Source organism: Drosophila eugracilis, unplaced genomic scaffold (genome assembly GCF_018153835.1).
Source record: "Drosophila eugracilis isolate 14026-0451.02 unplaced genomic scaffold, ASM1815383v1 contig_90, whole genome shotgun sequence".
Taxonomy (NCBI): Eukaryota; Metazoa; Arthropoda; class Insecta; order Diptera; family Drosophilidae; genus Drosophila; species Drosophila eugracilis.
In genome coordinates this window covers 11,171,868-11,191,613 of record NW_024573812.1, presented here as the reverse complement: position 1 = coordinate 11,191,613, position 19,746 = coordinate 11,171,868, and the positions used below count along the sequence as shown (strand labels likewise).

Here is a 19,746-nt window from a genome sequence, read left to right as displayed (position 1 = left end):
CGAACCAGAGTTAAAGTGAAGAACCTTTCTCACTCAGTCGGTTGGTGCGGACCACAGTACATCATCACATAGTCCAATCGGAATTCGTTCGTTAAATCTTTAGAGCTAGTCGCCACTTTGTGCAAAGTAGCCGGATAGAAACTTGATTATTTGTATAGATAGCGCGTACATAAACATAAAGAAACCCAATGGGTTAAAGAATTGTGCGAAATATGGTTGGGAATTCCCTGTAGCTCTGGTCGTTGTTTGAGCACCATTTTTCTAATTTTAAGCCAGGCTGATCCGGAATTTTGTTAATCTCATCTCTAACCTGTATGACTTCAGGCTTTGCACCAATTAGACAGTCGTTATTGGATATTGGAGAGTGGCTGTTCCCATAGAATACTTATTCATGGTCAGAAGAGCTAAGTGATTTAAACATTTGGTTATATGTAACTATCTTCAGGCAGAAGTATTTCAGATCTTCTGAGGGATTGCTTCGCCAAACTGATGAAACTAGTCATCTGCACAGATCCATACTTGGCGTTCGACTTTTTCTATGTGGCTGTAAACACATATTTGTGAGTTCAAAAACGCAGAAAAATCGAAAATAAATCGCTTTGACCTGTTGGGACGGCAAAGAGGATTTCATGACGCGTCAAACACTATACATAACTTTGTAGTGGTGCTGTCAGGTGATTCTTCGGTGATAAGCTTTATCTATGATTCTAAGTCACGAAGTGCTCAGCTTTTTTATCTTAGAAATTGAGCATTGTGCGTATCGGGTGCAATTCTATAAAACATCCAAGAGATTGTTTATTAAGAACTCAGTTAGTCATATCTAACTTTTCTGTTAATAAGACGACAAGTAACGGATCCCACGTGGATACGTCAATGCTCATATCATAGTGATATAAATTTCCTGCAAGGATCGGAAAATTTTCACGATTCTTAAGATTTCCAACTTCCTGGGATCGCTGTGTTTCAGTATTTTTGATTTGTCGCCTCGTGGTCAACTTTAACCTAAGGAACTGCGTTGTAGTATGCACTAATATTGTGTTTACATAATTCCTGGTCGCGGTCATAAACCCCAAATGGCCGAAATATGAACCGATCGCTATGGCTTAGGCCACACGCAGAAAGTGCTAGCGTCGGCATAATTGCATGAACGAACCGCATGTGCATACCCCTCACGCTCCTCACATAGGAAGGCATATGTCTCTGCCGCCGCCTGCGAGCAGCGCAGCAACGAGACTTAGCCTTAGTTAGATATAAAAGAATATTGTAAAGACACAAAGACATAGAGCGGCACCACTGCTGGTCTCTTAAATAAAGAATAAACCAAGTACAATGAATTTGTTATATATTTCATAACGAATGTGATGGACCCGAAGATGACAGGACGTGCGCGCTGACTGTTGGATCCCAAAACCGCTAACAACTCAAAAATAAAAAACGCCTTGCAAAAAGAAAATCAAGAAGCGAGCCATCAAGAAAATACAGCTCAACAAGAGGAAGAAGCAGAAGGAATCCTTTAATTCTTTATGCACCAGACGATATCAACGTAACTTATTCACGCTGGACTTGGGATACCACGAGGCTGTCAAAGGACCGACCGGGAGAGCTCGAAGTTGAAAAAGAGGTGTTATGGCGTGTGTCTCCTGCGATCCCGGAATATATAAAAAAAATTAAATATGAGAAATACCTAGAATAAAATTGAGCGAAACCTTCTCTGTCCAATTAGGCTTATAGCCCGTAAAGCTATGCAAAACAATAGGTAGAAACCTGTAATGATAGATGAGAGGTAATGCAATAAGCAAATCCTCAATAGAAAACAATAATAATTATATTCCAAATTATAACATAAAGGTATACGAGGTGTGTTCAAAAAGTAAGGTGACTTTTCAAATTTCGAGGGCAACATATTTCCGATTATCGTTTTTTTTGTTTTGTTATATTGGTACACTCTTCCCTAACATCTGTACCAAGTTTCAATGGAACATCCTCTTTTGTTTGGTTGTGAGAGGCGTAAAGTTACAAGTTGTTTTGCGAGCTCGGCGATTTTTTGCTATCGAAAAATATGGATCAAAGGATTTGCATCAAATTTTGTGTAAAAAAGAAAATTAAGTGCTCTGAAACACTTGAAATGTTGACAGTGGCATACGGTGAAACTGTTCTGAGTAAAAAAAATGTGTACAAGTGGTACAAACTCTTCCAAGATGGCCGGAAGATGCCAATGACCAGCCTCGCTCTGGACGCCCAAGCACGTCAACACTGATGAAAACGTTCAAGCGTGACGAAAATTGTTTTGGAAAATCATCGAATCACTATCAGAGAAGTTGCTGAAGATGTCGGTATATCGCTTGGCTCGTGCCATGAAATTTTTCAAACGTTTTGGGTATGAGTCGTGTGTCAGCGAAGTTTGTTCCGAAATTGCTGAATTTTTGACCAAAAGAACCGTCGCATGAGCATCGCTCAAGAGCTGTTGAATGACGTCAACGACGACCCAGATTTACTCAAAAGGGTCATAACTGGTGACGAATCATGGGTATATGGTTATGATATCGAAACCAAAGCCCAATCGTCCCAATGGAAGAGCCCAGACGAGCCAAGACCGAAAAAAGCAAAAAATCGCCGAGCTCGCAAAACAACTTGTAACTTTACGCCTCTCACAACCAAACAAAAGAGGATGTTCCATTGAAACTTGGTACAGATGTTAGGGAAGAGTGTACCAATATAACAAAACAAAAAAAACGATAATCGAAAATATGTTGCCCGCGAAATTTGAAAAGTCACCTTACTTTTTGAACACACCTCGTATGTACCACCTACAAAAATGACTTTGGATATAAAAACAGTGGATTCCACTGCCGATGTCATAAACAAAGTAGAATCGAATAATATTGATTTATATTGGGTATATGTACTTTTAATAATCATTGTTGTCATAATGTGCCCAAATTTCTTTTATAAATTATATAAGCTGCACAATAGATGTTTAAAGAAAAGATATATGAGCCGGGCTAATGACCTGGATAAAATCTAGGCAACATTGTTTAAACATACAATATATATATGTAATAAATAAAAATAACAATAAAAATAATTGTATACAGATATATTAAAAAAAAATGGCTAAACTAAGCGCAATGCCCATGATATAATGGATTGGAATGAATTGTACAAAAAAAAAACAATATCGAAGCAAATTTGGACAAATCGTATATGTCACTTACCCAGAATAGACCAATCCAGAAGAACACAGTCAGAAAACATGTTGAAATATTGTAGAGAACTTTAACGAAGCGCGAATACTAATACATGGTCACAGGGAGAGATTGAATCAAGATCATTTGTCTCAGGTATCTAAAGTTCTGATACGACTACGATCTAATTTAATATCGGTTAAACAAAAATTCAGTTTAGAAATAGTAATACCGAATGTTCTAAACACTCCCATAGCAGTACACACGGCACCTGACTGCGAATCAACTGAAACGAACGAATTAAAATTAGAAGAGGTAAACTCCAAAATAGAAGAGGAAGATTTAAATAATCTTACTATTCCAGCGGTATACACAGATAGAGATAGTAACACAGATTCTGTTACTCCTAGCGAGACAAGCAACCTTACCACAATGGCACAATCCAATATTGATTTCATAAATACAGCATCCAAGCTTATACCAGTTTTCGATGGTAAAGCGAAAAATCTAACAAGTTTTGTGGATGCGTTAGAAATAGTAGAGTCAATAAAGGGCAAGCACTAACAACTCGCAGTCTCCATAATAAAAACAAAACTAAAGGGTGCCGCTAGAAATCTAATAGGAAACGAAACAATTTCCGAGGTGATTTCTAAATAAAATGGCAGCGTCAAGGGCGAAACTGTAGAGGTATTGTCAGCAAAAGTTATGACCCTACAGCAACGCAACAAAACTGCAAACCAATACACAAAAGAGGTTGAGCAGATGACGAAAGCCTTAGAAGGAGCATACATATCAGACAGACTATCCTAGAATTGGCAACGAATTATTCCACTCAGCTTGTCGTTAAGGCAATGACTAAGAACTGCGCAATTGATAAGGTAAAATTTATCATGCAGGCTGGCACCTTCAACACAATGAATGATGCCATATCTAAGTTCGTCAACAATTGCACGGAAGCAACTGGACAACCTAATACTGTGCTTTATTTCAAAAATTATTCACAGCGTGGTGGACCGCGGACGTGGAAACTTTAGAGGAAACTATCGTACACACTACAACAGTTCCAACTATAACAGTAATGGACGAGGCCAATATAGAGGAAACTCAAAAGGCCGTGACAACTCGAATGGAGGCCACAATAACAGTAACACAAATAATTCTGTGAGAATTGCCCAGAATAATTCGAGAAACTCTCACCCTTCAGATACTCAACAGTAAACCATAATGTTCACACCATCAATCTTAGTCTTAATATATTTGTAAACTTTACGAATACAGAAACCAACAGAAAACTTGTATTCTTAATTGACGCTGGTGCAGACATATCAATTTGAAAAGAAAATTCTGATATCCTTCGTGATATTCCGAAAGATAATAAAATGAATATTCAAGGCATAGGCCAAGAGCTAATACAATCAAAAGGCTTAACTTTCCTCGAGATACAGACAGATAAATATATAATTCCACACGATTTTTATATAGTAGATTTGCATATCGCAATACCATGTAATGGAATTTGAATTTTCCAATTTATGTTCCTAAAACAAACAGTTCTGGTAATAATGCCATAATTCTACTAGCAGGATCTCAAGTGGTCCGAGAGATTCATCTATCATCAGATGAAGAAAGTATACTATTACCTAATCAGGAAATTCAACATGGCATTTATGTTGCGAACACAGTCGCAACAACCAAAAATGTATTTGTCCGATTACTGAATACAACCAGTACTGACCAAATAGTAAATATTCACAGTTTAAAATATGAACCACTTTCGAACTCAGACATAGTTCAAAATAATCCAGAAAATAGAGAAGAAACTGTCTTATCTCAATTATCCAAAAATTTTCCACCTCAGTTCAAGCAAAAATTAACACAGTACAGTGATAAATTCGGACTCGAAACCGAATCAATAGCTACAAACAATTTCTACAAGCAAAAGCTAAGGTTGAAGGATGAAGAACCGGTTTACATAAAAATTCAGAATATAATTTCACTGAGGAATATCTGAAGGGAAAAGACAACAATGTAGCTGATGCGTTATCAAGAATAACCATCAAAGATATCAATAAAGTCACTACAAGATATCAAAGTAGACAGAAAATCCGCGCGGAAAATAAAGAAATAGAATTGCCTAAGCAAACTATTGAAACAGCTTCTAAGCCTAACGTATACGACGTCATAAACAATACATTGCATGTAAGAGATATTTTATGTTTATTTAAGCATGGCAGGAAAATTACTGCAAGATATGATGCTAGCGATTTATATACCAATGAAATCGTAGACTTATGTCCATTTTTCCAAAGGCTTGAACTGCAAGCCGGTATAAATAAAATCAGCCAACTCAAAGTGGCACCGTGGGAAAATATCTTTGACCATATTTCAATAGATAATTTCAAATTAATGGGTAATAAAATATTGAAAATATTAAGAGTAGTGCCACTCAACCCGGTGACCTAAATAAAAAGTCTAAAAGACAAAGAAGCTATTCTGTCTAAATTTCATGATGATCAAATTCAAGGAGGTCACACTGGCATATCAAAAACTTCGGCCAAAGTAAGAAGACACTATTACTGAAAATGTATGTCTAAAGATATAACTGAGTACATAATAAAATGTCATAAATTTCAGAAGTCAAAACTTACATCGCATACAAAGACTCCTTAAAACAATAACCGATACACCAATAAACGCTTTCGACAGAGTAATAGTGGACACTGTTGGTTCACTACCAAAATCAGAAAATGGCAAGGAATATGTAGTCACTTTAATATGTGATTTAACAAAATATCTAGTTGCCATTCCAGTTGCAAATAAAAACGCAAATGCTGTCGCTAAAGCAATTTTCGAATCATTTATTCTGAAGTACGGTCCAATGAAGACGTTCATTACGGACATGGGAACAGAATACAAAAATTCAATTATAATTGACTTGTGCAATTATTTGAAAATTGAAAACATTTTATAACATCTACAGCCCACAACCACCAGACAGTTCGAACAATAGAAAGAAGTCATAGAACTTTTAATGAGTATTACAATACGAATAGAAAGAAGTCATAGAACTTTTATATACGATCTTAAATATCGGCTGATAACAGTGATTGGGACGTATGGCTTCAATATTTGGTCTTTTGTTTCCTCACGACCCCCTCTATGGCACATACTTATTTTCCATATGAGCTAGTATTTGGTAAAACAAGTAATTTACCGAATCAATTCAATAGCATAGATAGCGTAGAAACAATATAAAATATAGATGACTATGCTTAGGAGAGTAAATATAGATTAGAGGTAGCTTATAAAAGAGCTAGAGTTATGTTAGAAGCAAATAAGAATAGAAATAGACTACTATATGATCATAAAGTAAGAGATATAGATATACCAGTACGTGATCAAGTTTTTCTAAAAAACGAGACAGGTCATAAGGTAGATCCTAAATACACAGGTCCGTATAGAGTAACGGAAATAAGAGATAGAGATAACATAGTAATAACAAATAATAAGAGTAAGTAACAAACAGTTCATAAAGATAGATTAAAAATCTTTATTTCATAAATTTTACTTAGTATGGCCATGCATAGTTACACACACAAATGTATACTAACTAAAAATTATTATTAAAATACCTTCATAATATTACGTTATTTTTCAAAAGGAGGGAGATGTAGTATGCACTAATATTGAATACCCACTGTACCGAGTTCTTAAAGGGTACACACTGTAACACTTTGTTGCAGTGTTTACATAATTCATGGTCCCGGTCATAAACCCCACGTGGCCGAAATATGAACCGATCGCTATGCTCTAATAGTGAGACAAACTTAATTGAACAAACTTTACAGTATTTATAGGTAATAAGAACATAAAGTAAAGTAAAGAAAAAGGAACAAAGAAAACAAATCTTGCATGCGGAGTGAATTGGAACGTTAATTGCGGATTAAAGAGCCCTAATTATGAACTTTGATGTATCAGCTGTTTTCGTTGGGTCAGCGGACTGCTGACAATTTATCTGATTGTCGTTCTGGCTGTCTGACAGCCGAGGTAGTTTACCAACTTTTGCTTTGATATTTAATTTCTTGTATACTTTTATTAATACAGTAATACCATAGCTTGTGGCTTGGAGAGTCGTAACAGGCACAGTGAATCACCATCAGTTTATGATTATTTTTTATACCATCCAATCCGCTCCTTTCCATACTCTATTCTAGCTTTGGGACTCAAGGACTAATTTACGTTGGATTCCTATAATCAAAAAAATGAACAAACTCGGCTTCCACTAGCCAGGGAGTTTCTGAACTGAAAATAACAACTTCTCGCAAAACAGTGTGCTTATTGAGTTTTAGTTATCTTAATCGATTGTTGAAGACAGGAAATTCTGTAATTATTGATTGATTTTACCATTACTGGTTACTTATAATTTGCTTCTGTTCCTTTTCTGTATATATGAATTCTTCTAATTTTTTCAGCTTGTTGTTGGTACCCACGAAACTTATTGCATTATTGCAATGGCTGGTCTGACATCTACCGCGGTGCCCTAGAAATCTTCGCATAGCGGCTAAAAAGGGGTCAATCACTCACCAATTTAAGGGGCGCTACTTTTGTGGAAAATCAGCAACAACTGCAATGTTCGCCTTATCCAGCCATTCTCCTCGAATTTTCTGATGAATCCAAAATGGTTGGAATCAAAGAATGGGCGTGCTTTTGTGACCGTTCAGTTGGCAGGTCTCCAGTTATTTGTTGACCTTACTCTGGTGCATACTGATCCATTGAGTGTAAAAATAGTGGTCCAAAAACCGCGAGTCTAAAAATTCGCTGCGCTTTTAGGGGATGAATACGGGTGCGATAATATGACTATTACCAGGAAATCTCCCCAAAAGATTCCACTTGTCGAGGTAGTTGAGAAGTAGTCGTTCTTGCTATCTAACATCCGAGGTAGTTAAGCTACCTTTGTTTTCACATTTAATTTCCTCTAAACTTTTGTTTATCCGATGAGTTAATAAATTATAAATTAATATTAAAACCAAGCAATATTTTTCGTATAAGTTTATTTTTCAAAATATTTGTAACATTGCATGTTTGTGTCTAATAACTAATTGTTAGTATTTTGTTGGGCCCTATGGTCCAATAGTCTGTCAAGAATCTTGTCTATATGCTCGTTGCAATTGGTCAGACACACATTCGCATACTCGCTGAGGAAATACATGAAGCTCTCGAGCTGCTGCATCGAGCAGCCACGAAAGCCATCATCACGACCAATGCTATCTATAGTCCGAATGATGGAGCGCAGCTTGTGTACATATTGCGGAGTATTGCGGTAGCGCTCAAGTGATACGTCTGTTAACTTAGAGGGCTTAGCATAGCTGCGAATACGCTGTTCCACATTGCTAAGTTTTCCTTGCTGCTGCTTTAGAGCTTGCATCATCTGTCCCGTGGACAAGATGGGAACAGTCGCGCATAAAGGGACATTTGCAAACAGCTCATCCAAGGGAACAGCCTCGTAGTCTAGGGAGAATACGTCAGGAGAAAAGGAAGGACCACCGCTATCTTTACCGAAATAATTTGCATCGAGCTCGAGCTGCGTCCGATCTATGTCGTTGGTCTTGATCTCTTGGTTAGAATTGCTGTTGTTGGGCCAGGAGTATTTGCTGCGCCCCTCCAGGCCATTGCTTGCACCCGTTTGCAAACCCACCAGCATGCTGTAGCTGCTCTCAATAGAATATTTTTGGGTAGTGGGGCAGAACTCCGGTAAGCTACTAAACTCGATGTGATCCACGCCGAAGCGAATCTTGGACTTTTCCGCATTGAGAAATGCGAATAGCCGCTTAATTTTCTCGTCGGACATTAGTTTTCCGCTAAAGGGTACGGAGAAATCTCCGCTAGCGAACCAGTAGTGGGAGCAATCCTGTACACTGGGCGGCCAATCAAGAGGCATAGCTTGAGTGGATTTCGAGATTTCACCACTACATGTAAACTTGTGTCCATCGATTCCGAAGGCTAGATCTCGACTCTCGAAACTTTTTTGAATGAATATATCATAGAGCAGACGAAGGCGCTCAGGACTATATTTTGAAATTTTCAAGGACACCGTAAGGTCTCCTGATATAATCCAGAACATTGAATGAGGATTTCCGGCTGTAATCTCATCCTGGGTGCTATCAATTAAAACTGTCGGGGCGTTGGCGAAAAACTCCCTCTCATTGCAAGGTGTGGAGGGTAAACTGGGAGTGGCATCAAGGTTAAGGGCATGATCTTCCCGAATCACCTGCATGGCCAGAGAACTGCGTCCCGGCCGGTCTAGCGAAAAAATGGGGCTGAATAATTGCTGTTGCGCTAAGCTGCAAACATGGCGACCTTTTACTGGCGTTGAAAACCCGGAGGGCTTCGAGTCGTAAGAGCTTACGAAGGACCTGCGTAGCGGACTATTGTCTATGGGGTCATTCGAGCAGGTCTCGAAGCCCTGATCAATGAAACTATCCCGCATGGTTTGCCCGAGTGATTGCCTTGGTGTTTGATTGGTGTCTGCATTTTGCGAAGGTGACGATATTACAGTTAGAGTGTACGCTGACTTAATTTTGCGGGGCGAGTTGACCTGACGCATAAATGACTTGTCTAACTCAATCAAACTTTGTTCGGGCAGTGGGAAGGCGCAATTTGCTCCCGTCGTTTTCTTGTCTGGTGCGGAGAGTGACGATTTGTAATCCGAATCGGAGTCAGTTGAGGTGATTGTGGTAGCCTCGACAGCGGAATTGTCCTTCTTCCAAGTAAGATTTCTGCGCATCTTCTTCTTACGTGGTGGACGCTGGGGCTTGACAAAATCAAACTCACTTGGCTGTAGGTCTTCTTTGATCATTTCGGGCTGTGATTCGTCGCTTGTAATCTGTAAAAGATAATTAAGCATGAGTCTACATTCGTTAATTCGTTAATCAGAGACAGCACTTACCTTGGGAAGGGTCGACAGTCCGGATTCACTATCTTCAGCCTCGGATTGCTTGCAGCTGGATGCGCTGGAATGAGTCTGACTCAGAGTTGGACGTGGGGCAGGCACTGGCGGTGCCATGCGCTTATTGCGTCGTGGAGTGATTTTAACATTTTTAGTCAATGGCGACTTAATGAATTCCAATTTTTCCAGTTCTATCTTGGCTATAGCCTCTTCCAGAACTCTTTCAACATCGGACTTTTGGCTCACATCTTCCAACCTGTCGGTGCTCGATTTAAGAATGGTATTTTCTGTTGCTATCTCGATGGTCTGCTGACTGTTTGATGCGCTAGTTATGTCGTACTGCACGCCATTTTCTGAGCTGAGCCAATTGTAAAAAAGGGTCTCGAGGTGCGTGTTCTGGAAAAATAATTGGTTGTCGCATCCCATGCGCTCCTGTCTTGTGCGTCGGATTTTCTTGGGCGGTGCATAAGCCTCTGTTGGCAGAGTTTTACGTATTGCGGCAAGATTTCGTTTTTTGGAACGCTCTGCATGGTCTGCGCTCCGGCGCTCCAGATAGCGTCGTTCCTTACGCTCCGCTCTGGGCTTAAGGACCACTGACAGATTGCTCACGTGAAGCTGAGAAGTACCTGTCCCCATTTTGCAATCATTTTTCGTAAGTGAAGAGACTTCATCTAATTGCGGTGCCGATCCCCGCTCCAGGTTACACTTTTCCTCAAACTCCTGAGCTAAATTCTTAACACTGATTTGCTTTTCGGCTACCACCTCACCGCAAGCCACCAGCTTATCCACCTTCGCCTTGAGTTCTGCAGTATGCTCAATGAACTTGGGATGCGTAGCTGCCATGTCTGCAATAAACTTGTTAAACAGAAGAGCCTTGTCCTTGACGCTTAGTTCGCGGAAAACTTCCTCGGCCACCAAACAAGTACCTTGCGCTTGAGACTCCGATGTCAATGGATACTGATGCTCGGTCGCCACCGAAATCTCGTTTTGCAGTTGAACGTAGTGTGAAACTTCTGAGCGTCGTATCACCTGGCTAATCTTCGAATTTAACAAATGAGCCATCTCTTTCACTTTCATGGGAAGCGAGACGGAAGTCTTCCGACGGTCTCGTGTTGCAAACCGAGTGTTCTCAATTTTCACTTGCTGTTCGTACTTTTGCTTGAGTTTACTGATCGTGGGGTGACAACTATTCAAGATTGGCTTGGTCGATGTGATAGTATCCGATTGGTTTGCCAACTTAGCAATGACGCTAGCTACTTTACCGTTAGGGGCGGTCGCCCTTGTTGTCAGTACTATTTTGCTTGGCGTTACGGGTACCTCTTCGTCAAAGTACTTCATTAGATTCTCGATACTGGGCATGTCCAAGTCGGTAACTTGAACTCGACGCGATTTCGAGTATGAGTTTTGGTGCTCTAGAGCCGTCAAAAAGCGATCATCGTCTAGAGAAGATGATGTGGATATCTCGAAAAGCTCCTCCCTAGTCATTTTAGCTCGGAGCAAGCCGCAGCCGGACTTGCTGTCTTTGTTCGGGTTGGATCGACAGCGCTCCTCAATTTCCTCGTTAAGCTGGAGTAGATCGCTGAGATCCTCAATATTCATAGCTTCACTATTGACTACCAACTCGTTTTGATTAAAAACGGTATTTGGTGTAGATTTGCTTTTCACCATTTCGGAATTTCTATTTTGATGCTGACGTTAGACGTTTCAGTTTGTGACTGTGTCTTTGGGTTCCTTTGGTGATGGATTTTATAGAAGTCTCAGGTAACAAACCGAATTTGGTCACAGCTGGTACCTCATATTTTCCGTAATCAACATTATTTATCAGGTAAGCTTAACAATAACAGCTGGCGATTTAATGGGGTTATCTTTTCTCTTTAAGAATCCCAAAATTATTACTTTTCGCAAACGTCTTTATTATAAAATGAAAACAGGTAGGCAGCAGGTAGTAATTAGGTAGGTAATTTGTTTCTGTACCTTTTGTGGTTTTTAGACGTAGCAGAACCTTAACATTGCCATTATCCGTTGCTGCTTACGATACCTAGGATTCTTCGAGTCAGAAAATCTGCTGCGCTTATCGGGGGTGACATGCTACAATGACACCGCGCCTTAACCGATCCTGTTAGCCCCAAAAGTAGCACAGTTCCATGATAATACGAGTACTACCATGAAATATCTTCATAAGTTTCCGATTGTCGAACCAGAATTAAAGTGAAGAACCTTTCTCACTCAGTCGGTTGGTGCGGACCACAGTACATCATCACATAGTCCAATCGGAATTCGTTCGTTAAATCTTTAGAGCTAGTCGCCACTTTGAGCAAAGTAGCCGGATAGAAACTTGATTATTTGTATAGATGGCGCGTACATAAACATAAAGAAACCCAATGGGTTAAAGATTTGTGCGAAATATGGTTGGGAATTCCCTGTAGCTCTGGTCGTTGTTTGAGCACCATTTTTCTAATTTTAAGCCAGGCTGATCCGGAATTTTGTTAATCTCATCTCTAACCCGCATGACTGCAGGTTTTGCACCAATTAGACAGTCGTAAACGTGTAAGCCATATTGGAGAGTGGCTGCTCCCATGGAATACTTATTCGTGGTCAGAAGAGCTAAGTGATTTCAACATTTGGTTACCAAGAACGGCACTGATTTAGTTTTATATGTAACTATCGTCAGGCAGAAGTATTTCAGATCTTCTGAGGGATTGCTTCACCAAACTGATGAAACTAGTCATCGGGACAGATCCATACTTGGCGTTCGACTTTCTCTATGTCGGTTGTAAACACATATTTGTGAGTTCAAAAACGCAGAAAAATCGAAAATAAATCGCTTTGAAATGTTGGGACGGCAAGCAGGATTTCATGACGCGTCAAACACTGTACATAAATTTGTAGTGGTGCTGTCAGGTGATTCTTCGGTGATAAGCTTTATCTGTGATTCTAAGTCACGAAGTGCTCAGCTTTTTTATCTTAGAAATTGAGCATTGTGCGTATCGGCTGCAATTCTATAAAACATCCAAGAGATTGTTTATTAAGAACTCAGTTAGTCATATCTAACTTTTCTGTTAATAAGACGACAAGTAATGGATAACACGAGGATACGTCAATGCTCATATCCTTTGAAGAAGCAAAAGACTCTTTCGTAGTGATATAAATTTCCTGCAAGGATCGAAAAATTTTTACGATTCTTAAGATTTCCAACTTTTGGGAATCGCTGTGTTTCAGTATTTTTGATTTGCCGCCTCGTGGTCAACTTTAACCTAAGGAACTGCGTGCTGTTCTTTGGTGTGACCTCTTGTTCAGATCACGTCGGGGTCACCAAATGGCCATCCATTCAACGTGCCGAAATAGTGGATGACTGACGATAAGTCATCTAGTCACAGGAGGTCTATTAGAATTTACCTCTTATAACCAGGTGGACGACAGATAGATCGCAAGGTGAGGATTTAAAGACACGGCGACAGCCTCTGCTGATTGAAATGATGAATGAGAAACATTTTTTGAATGCTCTAATCGTGACACAAACTTAATTGAACAAACTTAACAGTATTTATAGGTAAAAAGTGCATAAGTTAGTCAAAATAAGAAACAATGAAAGTATATTCTGCATGCGGAGTGAATTTGCGGATTAAATATGAACTAAATATGAACTTTGATGTATTCAGCTAGTTTCGTTGGGTCAGCGGATTGCTGACAATTTATCTGATTGTCGTTCTGGCTGTCTGACAGCCGACTTTTGCTTTGATATTTAATTTCTTGTATAGTTTTATTAATACAGTAATACCAAAGCTTGTGGCTCGGAGAGTCGTAACAGGCACAGTGAATCGCCATCAGTTTATGAACATCATTTTTCATACCATCCAATCCGCTCCTTTCCATACTCTATTCTAGCTTTGGGACTCAAGGACTAATTTGCGTTGGATTCCTATAATCAAAAAAATGAACAAACTCGGCTTCCACTGCGCTCCAGCTGTTTCAATTCTGATTCATGATTTTTTTGAAGCAGGACTTTAACATTGCCACTACCCGCTGCTGCTTCCGGTATGAGTTGCTATACCTGCACTTGTACATATCTTCTCTGAAACATCTCTGGTATGTGTGACGAACACGGTGTAGTGGATACCGACTGGTTGCATACTCTGCCTACGGGAACGGCCTAGCTCAGGGAAGAGGCAAGGGGGTCGGTTACTTCCTAATCAGCATCGCCGCCACTCAATAAAAATTTGTAGACAGAGTTAGGAAAGGGACTACAGTCCTATGGAAGAATACCAAGTCGATACAGGAAACCTTGCTGTTGGAAGAACTAAGGTGGTGAGGTTCTTCTGCTTTGCCCGCCCTTCCTGTAAAGAATCAACTGCCCTTACCCATCTAGATTGAAATCGATCAGCTCAGGTGCCCATAAAAATTATATTTTTACTTCATTTCCAATATCAAAATTCAATACAACAACATAATTGCTTCTTCTTCAGACTCATGATTAACCTAAACCCTTTTTCCTAATTGGTCCTAATTCTACAAAATGAGTTTAATCTAGCTTAATTATCAAATTGGAATGTAATGTAAAAAGGTGTAGATAAAGAATTATATGTATGTATGTAAAGTAGGAGTTAAGGTAGAACGTCTACCCAATCATTTGGATTTGGACTGACTATTCATATTTTTTTTCTCTAGAGGCACTGTTACATGATCAAGTCACAATGTTTACTCACGCAACCATCCCTCGAAGTCCGCAGGCCTGTAGACGAGTACGCTGGATGTTTTGGGGTGATCAGGTTAAATGCGAATTAGATTATGGAGTTTTGATGTACATGTTGCCAAAATCTTATCAATGCTCTACAGGAAAAGAAGATGAGTCTAGGTACGATCCCATATACTTTACAGAAAAAAAATAATAAAAATTAAATTCTACTTAATAATACACTAATCCTGGCAAAGCTTGTCACGCTTCTCTTCTGGTTGTTGTTGTTATTGTTGTATTGTCACTATGGACGAGATGTCTGCCTCAGCGATCGTCGGGCTAGCCCATCACTTGGTCGAGGTCGGCCCTAACGAGCATGCGGTTCTGCGCCGGAATGTGAGGTTATGTCCTCCACGCTCCTGGGTGGCCAGGTTCCAGCTCCGCTCCTGATCTTCTGCGGCCCCAATCACGCACACGTCGCCGGCCACAGACCTCGCCTATCGTGGTTCGAGTCTGGACCGGGTTCGCGCACGTTTAGGGGCTGATCGGGGAAAGCTTTTCCTGGATCCCTGGCCGATGATCCACGCGGTGTCTCCGTCGTAGACCTCTGGGTCGAAACTCGATCGGTTGCTTGACGTTGGCTTTTGGTGAGCGTACGTGGGGGGTGTGGGTTTTCTAACACTTCCTAGAAAACTTTTATTATTACTTTATTTAGCGACATATTAGTCGGCTCACCTGGAGTCTTTTTTGCCACAACCACAACACACGTGCAGCGGCGACCGGCTGGGCTCATCCACAGCCAACGTTCGGCTGCTGCTCTCAGTCCCACTGGTGTACCGTGTTCGGTACTATCCCAATATCCGCGTTGGTGATATTCACTATTTATTTTGCGTTATAGACAACATTTAACTTCGGCGTTTTGATCGCAAAAGAACAAGCCATTCAGGCGGAAATTCGGTTGTCCAAATAGCCAGATAGACGGGGTTGCCCGATTGTTTGCTTTAATAGCTTTAAAGGGCTATAACAGCGATCTGCTATCGACTTATTTTTATTCGACTACTAACTATCGTCTACTAACTATCGACTACGGTTTGTTTACCTTTAGAGTTTATCTTATCTGTTTATTTTTCATAAAAACTTGTCGAGGTAGTTGAGAAGTAGTCGTTCTGGCTATCTGACATCCGAGGTAGTTAAGCTACCTTTGTTTTCACATTAAATTTCCTGTAAACCTTTGTCAATACTGTAAAACCAAAGTTTGTGACCCCGCCGAATTGCACAACTTCCGTTGTGCCTGAAAGCTGTACTGCTGACCCGGAGCAATGGGCTAGCCGGCAAAGTTTATCCGACGAGTTAATAAAGTTAATATTAAAACCAAGCAATATTTTTCCTATAAGTTTATTTTTTTTAATATTTGTAACATTGCATGTTTGTGTCTAGAAACTAATTGTTAGTATTTTGTTGGGGCCTATAGTGCAATAGTCTGTCAAGAATCTATATGACACAAATCTGCATACTCGCTGGGGAAATACATGAATCTCTCGTGCTGCTTCATCGAGCAGCCATCATCACGATCAATGTTATCTATAGTCCTAATGACGAAGCGCAGCCTGTGGACATATTGCGGAATATCGCGGTATCGCTCAAGTCATACGTCTGTTAAATTTGAGGGCTTAGCATAGCTACAAATACTAAACTAAGTTTTCTTTGGTGCTGCTTTAGAGCTTGCATCATCTGCGCCGTGGTCAAGATAGGAGCAGTCGCGCATTAAGGGACATTTGCAAACAGCTCATCCAGGGGAACAGCCTCGTAGTCTAGGGAGAATAAGTCAGGAGAAAAGGAAGGACCACCGCTATCGTTGCCGAAATAATTTGCATCGAACTCGAGCTGCGTCCGATCCATGTTGTTGGTCTTGATCTCTTGGTTAGAATTGCTGTTGTTGGGCCAGGAGTATTTGCTGCGCCCCTCCAGGCCATTGCTTGCACCCGTTTGCAAGCCCACCAGCATGCTGTAGCTGCTCTCAATAGAATATTTTTGGGTAGTGGGCCAGAACTCCGGTAAGCTACTAAACTCGATGTGATCCACGCCGAAGCGTATCTCGGACTTTTCCGCATTGAGAAATGCGAATAGCCGCTTAATTTTCTCGTCGGACATCAGTTTCCCGCTAAAGGGTACGGAGAAATCTCCGCTAGCGAACCAATAGTGGGAGCAATCCTGTACACTGGGCGGCCAATCAAGAGGCATAGTTTGAGTGGATTTCGAGATTCCACCACTACATGTAAACTTGTGTCCATCGATTCCGAAGGCCAGATCTCGACTCTCGAAACTTTTTTGAATGAAAATGTCATAGAGCAGACGAAGGCGCTCAGGACTATATCTTGAAATTTTCAAGGACACCGTAAAGTTTCCTGATATAATCCAGAACATTGAATGAGGATTTCCGGCTGTAATCTCATCCTGGGTGCTATCAATTAAAACTGTCGGGGCGTTGGCCAAAAACTCCCTCTCACTGCAAGGTGTGGAGGGTAAACTGGGAGTGGCATCAAGGTTGAGGGCATGATCTTCCCGAATCACCTGCATGGCCAGAGAACTGCGTCCCGGCCGGTCTAGCGAAAAAATGGGGCTGAATAATTGCTGTTGCGCTAAGCTGCTAACGTGGCGACCTTTTACTGGCGTTGAAAACCCGGAGGGCTTCGAGTTGTAAGAGCTTTCGAACGAACTGCGTAGCGGACTATTGTCTATGGGGTCATTAGAGCAGGTCTCGAAGCCCTGATCAATGAAACTATCCCGCATAGTTTGCCCAAGGGATTTCCTTGGTGTTTGATCGCTGTCTGCATTTTGCGAAGGTGACGATATTACAGTTAGAGTGTACGCTGACTTAATTTTGCGGGGCGAGTTGACCTGACGCATAAATGACTTGTCTAACTCAATCAAACTTTGTTCGGGCAGTGGGAACGCGCAATTTGCTCCCGTCGTTTTCTTGTCTGGTGCGGAAAGTGACGATTTGTAATCCGAATCGGAGTCAGTTGAGGTGATTGTGGTAGCCTCGACAACGGAATTGTCCTTCTTCCAAGTAAGATTTCTGCGCATCTTCTTCTTACGTGGTGGACGCTGGGGCTTGACAAAATCAAACTCACTTGGCTGTAGGTCTTCTTTGATCATTTCGGGCTGTGATTCGTCGCTTGTAATCTGTAAAAGGAAATTAAGCATAAGTCTACATTCGTTAATTCGTTAATCAGGGACAGCACTTACCTTGGGAAGGGTCGACAGTCCGGATTCACTATCTTCAGCCTCGGATTGCTTGCAGCTGGATGCGCTGGAATGAGTCTGACTCAGACTTGGACGTGGGGCAGGCACTGGCGGTGCCAGGCGCTTATTGCGTCGTGGAGTAGTTTTAACATTTTTAGTCAATGGCGACTTAATGAATTCCATTTTTTCTTCGTTTTTAAGTACTAGCTTGGCTATAGCCTCTTCTAAAACACTTTTAACATCGGACTTTTGGCACACATCTTCCAGCCTCACGGTGCTCGATTCAAGAATGGTCTTTTCTGTTGCTATATCGATGGTCTGCTGACTGTTTGATGCGCTAGTTATGTCGTACTGCACGCCATTGTCTGTGCTGAGCCAATTGTAAAAAAGGGTCTCGAGGTGCGTGTTCTGGAAAAATATTTGATTGTCGCATCCCATGCGCTCCTGTCTTGTGCGTCGGATTTTCTTTGGCGGTGCATAGGCCTCTGTTGGCAGAGTTTTACGTATTGCGGCAAGATTTCGTTTTTCGGAACGCTCTGCGTGGTCTGCGCTCTGGCGCTCCAGATAGCGTCGATCCTTTCGCTCCGCTCTACGCGTAAAGATCACTGACAGATTGCTCACGTGAAGCCTGTCCCCTGTACCTGTCCCCATTTTGCTATAATTTGACGTAAGTGAAGAGACTTCATCTAATTGCGGTGCCGATCCCCGCTCCAGGTTACACTTTTCCTCAAACTCCTGAGCTAAATTCTTAACACTGACTTGCTTTTCGGCCACCAGCTTATCCACCTTCGCCTTGAGTTCTGCAGCATGCTCAATGAACTTGGGATGCGTAGCTGCCATGTCTGCAATGAACTTGTTAAACAGAAGAGCCTTGTCCTTGACGCTTAGTTCGCGGAAAACTTCCTCGGCCACCAAACAAGTACCTTGCGCTTGATACTCCGATGTCAATGGATACTGATGCTCGGTCGCCACCGAAATCTCGTTTTGCAGTTGAACGTAGTGTGAAACTTCTGAGCGTCGTATCACCTGACTAATCTTCGAATTTAACAAATGAGCCATCTCTTTCACTTTCATGGGAAGCGAGACGGAACTCTTCCGACGGTCTCGTGTTGCAAACCGAGTGTTCTCAATTTTCACTTGCTGTTCGTACTTTTGCTTGAGTTTACTGATCGTGGTGTGACAACTATTCACAATTGGCTTGGTCGATGTGATAGTATCCGATTGGTTGGTCAACTTAGCAATGACGCTAGCTACTTTACCTTTAGGGGCGGTCGCCCTTGTTGTCCCTACTATTTTGGTTGGCGTTACGGGTACCTCTTCGTCAAAGTACTTCATTAGATTCTCGATACTGGGCATGTCCAAGTCGGTAACTTGAACTCGACGCGATTTCGAGTATGAGTTTTGGTGCTCTAGGGCCGTCAAAAAGTGATCATTGTCTAGAGAAGATGAGGGGGATATCTCGAAAAGCTCCTCCCTAGTCATTTTAGCTCGGAGCAAGCCGCAGCCGGACTTGCTGTCTTTGTTCGGGTTGGATCGACAGCGCTCCTCAATTTCCTCGTTAAGCTGGAGTAGATCGCTGAGATCCTCAATATTCATAGCTTCACTATTGACTACCAACTCGTTTTGATTAAAAACGGTATTTGGTGTAGATTTGCTTTTCACCATTTCGGAATTTCTATTTTGATGCTGACGTTAGA

At 41.2% G+C, this 19,746-nt stretch overlaps 2 protein-coding genes across 2 annotated transcripts; both read right to left on the bottom strand.

The window, feature by feature from the left end:
* Positions 1-8,280: 8,280 nt before the first annotated feature.
* LOC108114889 lies at positions 8,281-11,831 on the bottom strand. Its single transcript, XM_017226047.2, has 2 exons — positions 10,132-11,831; positions 8,281-10,068 (listed from the first exon to the last, which is right to left on the bottom strand). Exons 1-2 carry the CDS (start codon positions 11,797-11,799, stop codon positions 8,281-8,283), a joined length of 3,456 nt encoding a protein of 1,151 aa, XP_017081536.2. The 5' UTR covers positions 11,800-11,831.
* A 4,605-nt stretch (positions 11,832-16,436) lies between these two features.
* On the bottom strand, positions 16,437-19,746 carry LOC108110385. Its single transcript, XM_017219423.2, has 2 exons — positions 18,053-19,746; positions 16,437-17,989 (listed from the first exon to the last, which is right to left on the bottom strand). The coding sequence occupies exons 1-2, from the start codon at positions 19,712-19,714 to the stop codon at positions 16,568-16,570; spliced, it is 3,084 nt and encodes a 1,027-aa protein (XP_017074912.2). The 5' UTR covers positions 19,715-19,746; the 3' UTR covers positions 16,437-16,567.

What these genes read in the sequence shown, in the direction of transcription:
- LOC108110385 (XM_017219423.2), bottom strand. Translation starts at nt 19,714, where the DNA reads ATGGTGAAAAGCAAATCTACACCAAATACCGTTTTTAATCAAAACGAG. An exon ending in GACTGTCGACCCTTCCCAAG is followed by an intron (nt 17,990 to 18,052) that starts GTAAGTGCTGTC and finishes TTCCTTTTACAG; the next exon opens with ATTACAAGCGACGAATCACA.
- LOC108114889 (XM_017226047.2), bottom strand. Translation starts at nt 11,799, where the DNA reads ATGGTGAAAAGCAAATCTACACCAAATACCGTTTTTAATCAAAACGAG. An exon ending in GACTGTCGACCCTTCCCAAG is followed by an intron (nt 10,069 to 10,131) that starts GTAAGTGCTGTC and finishes TATCTTTTACAG; the next exon opens with ATTACAAGCGACGAATCACA.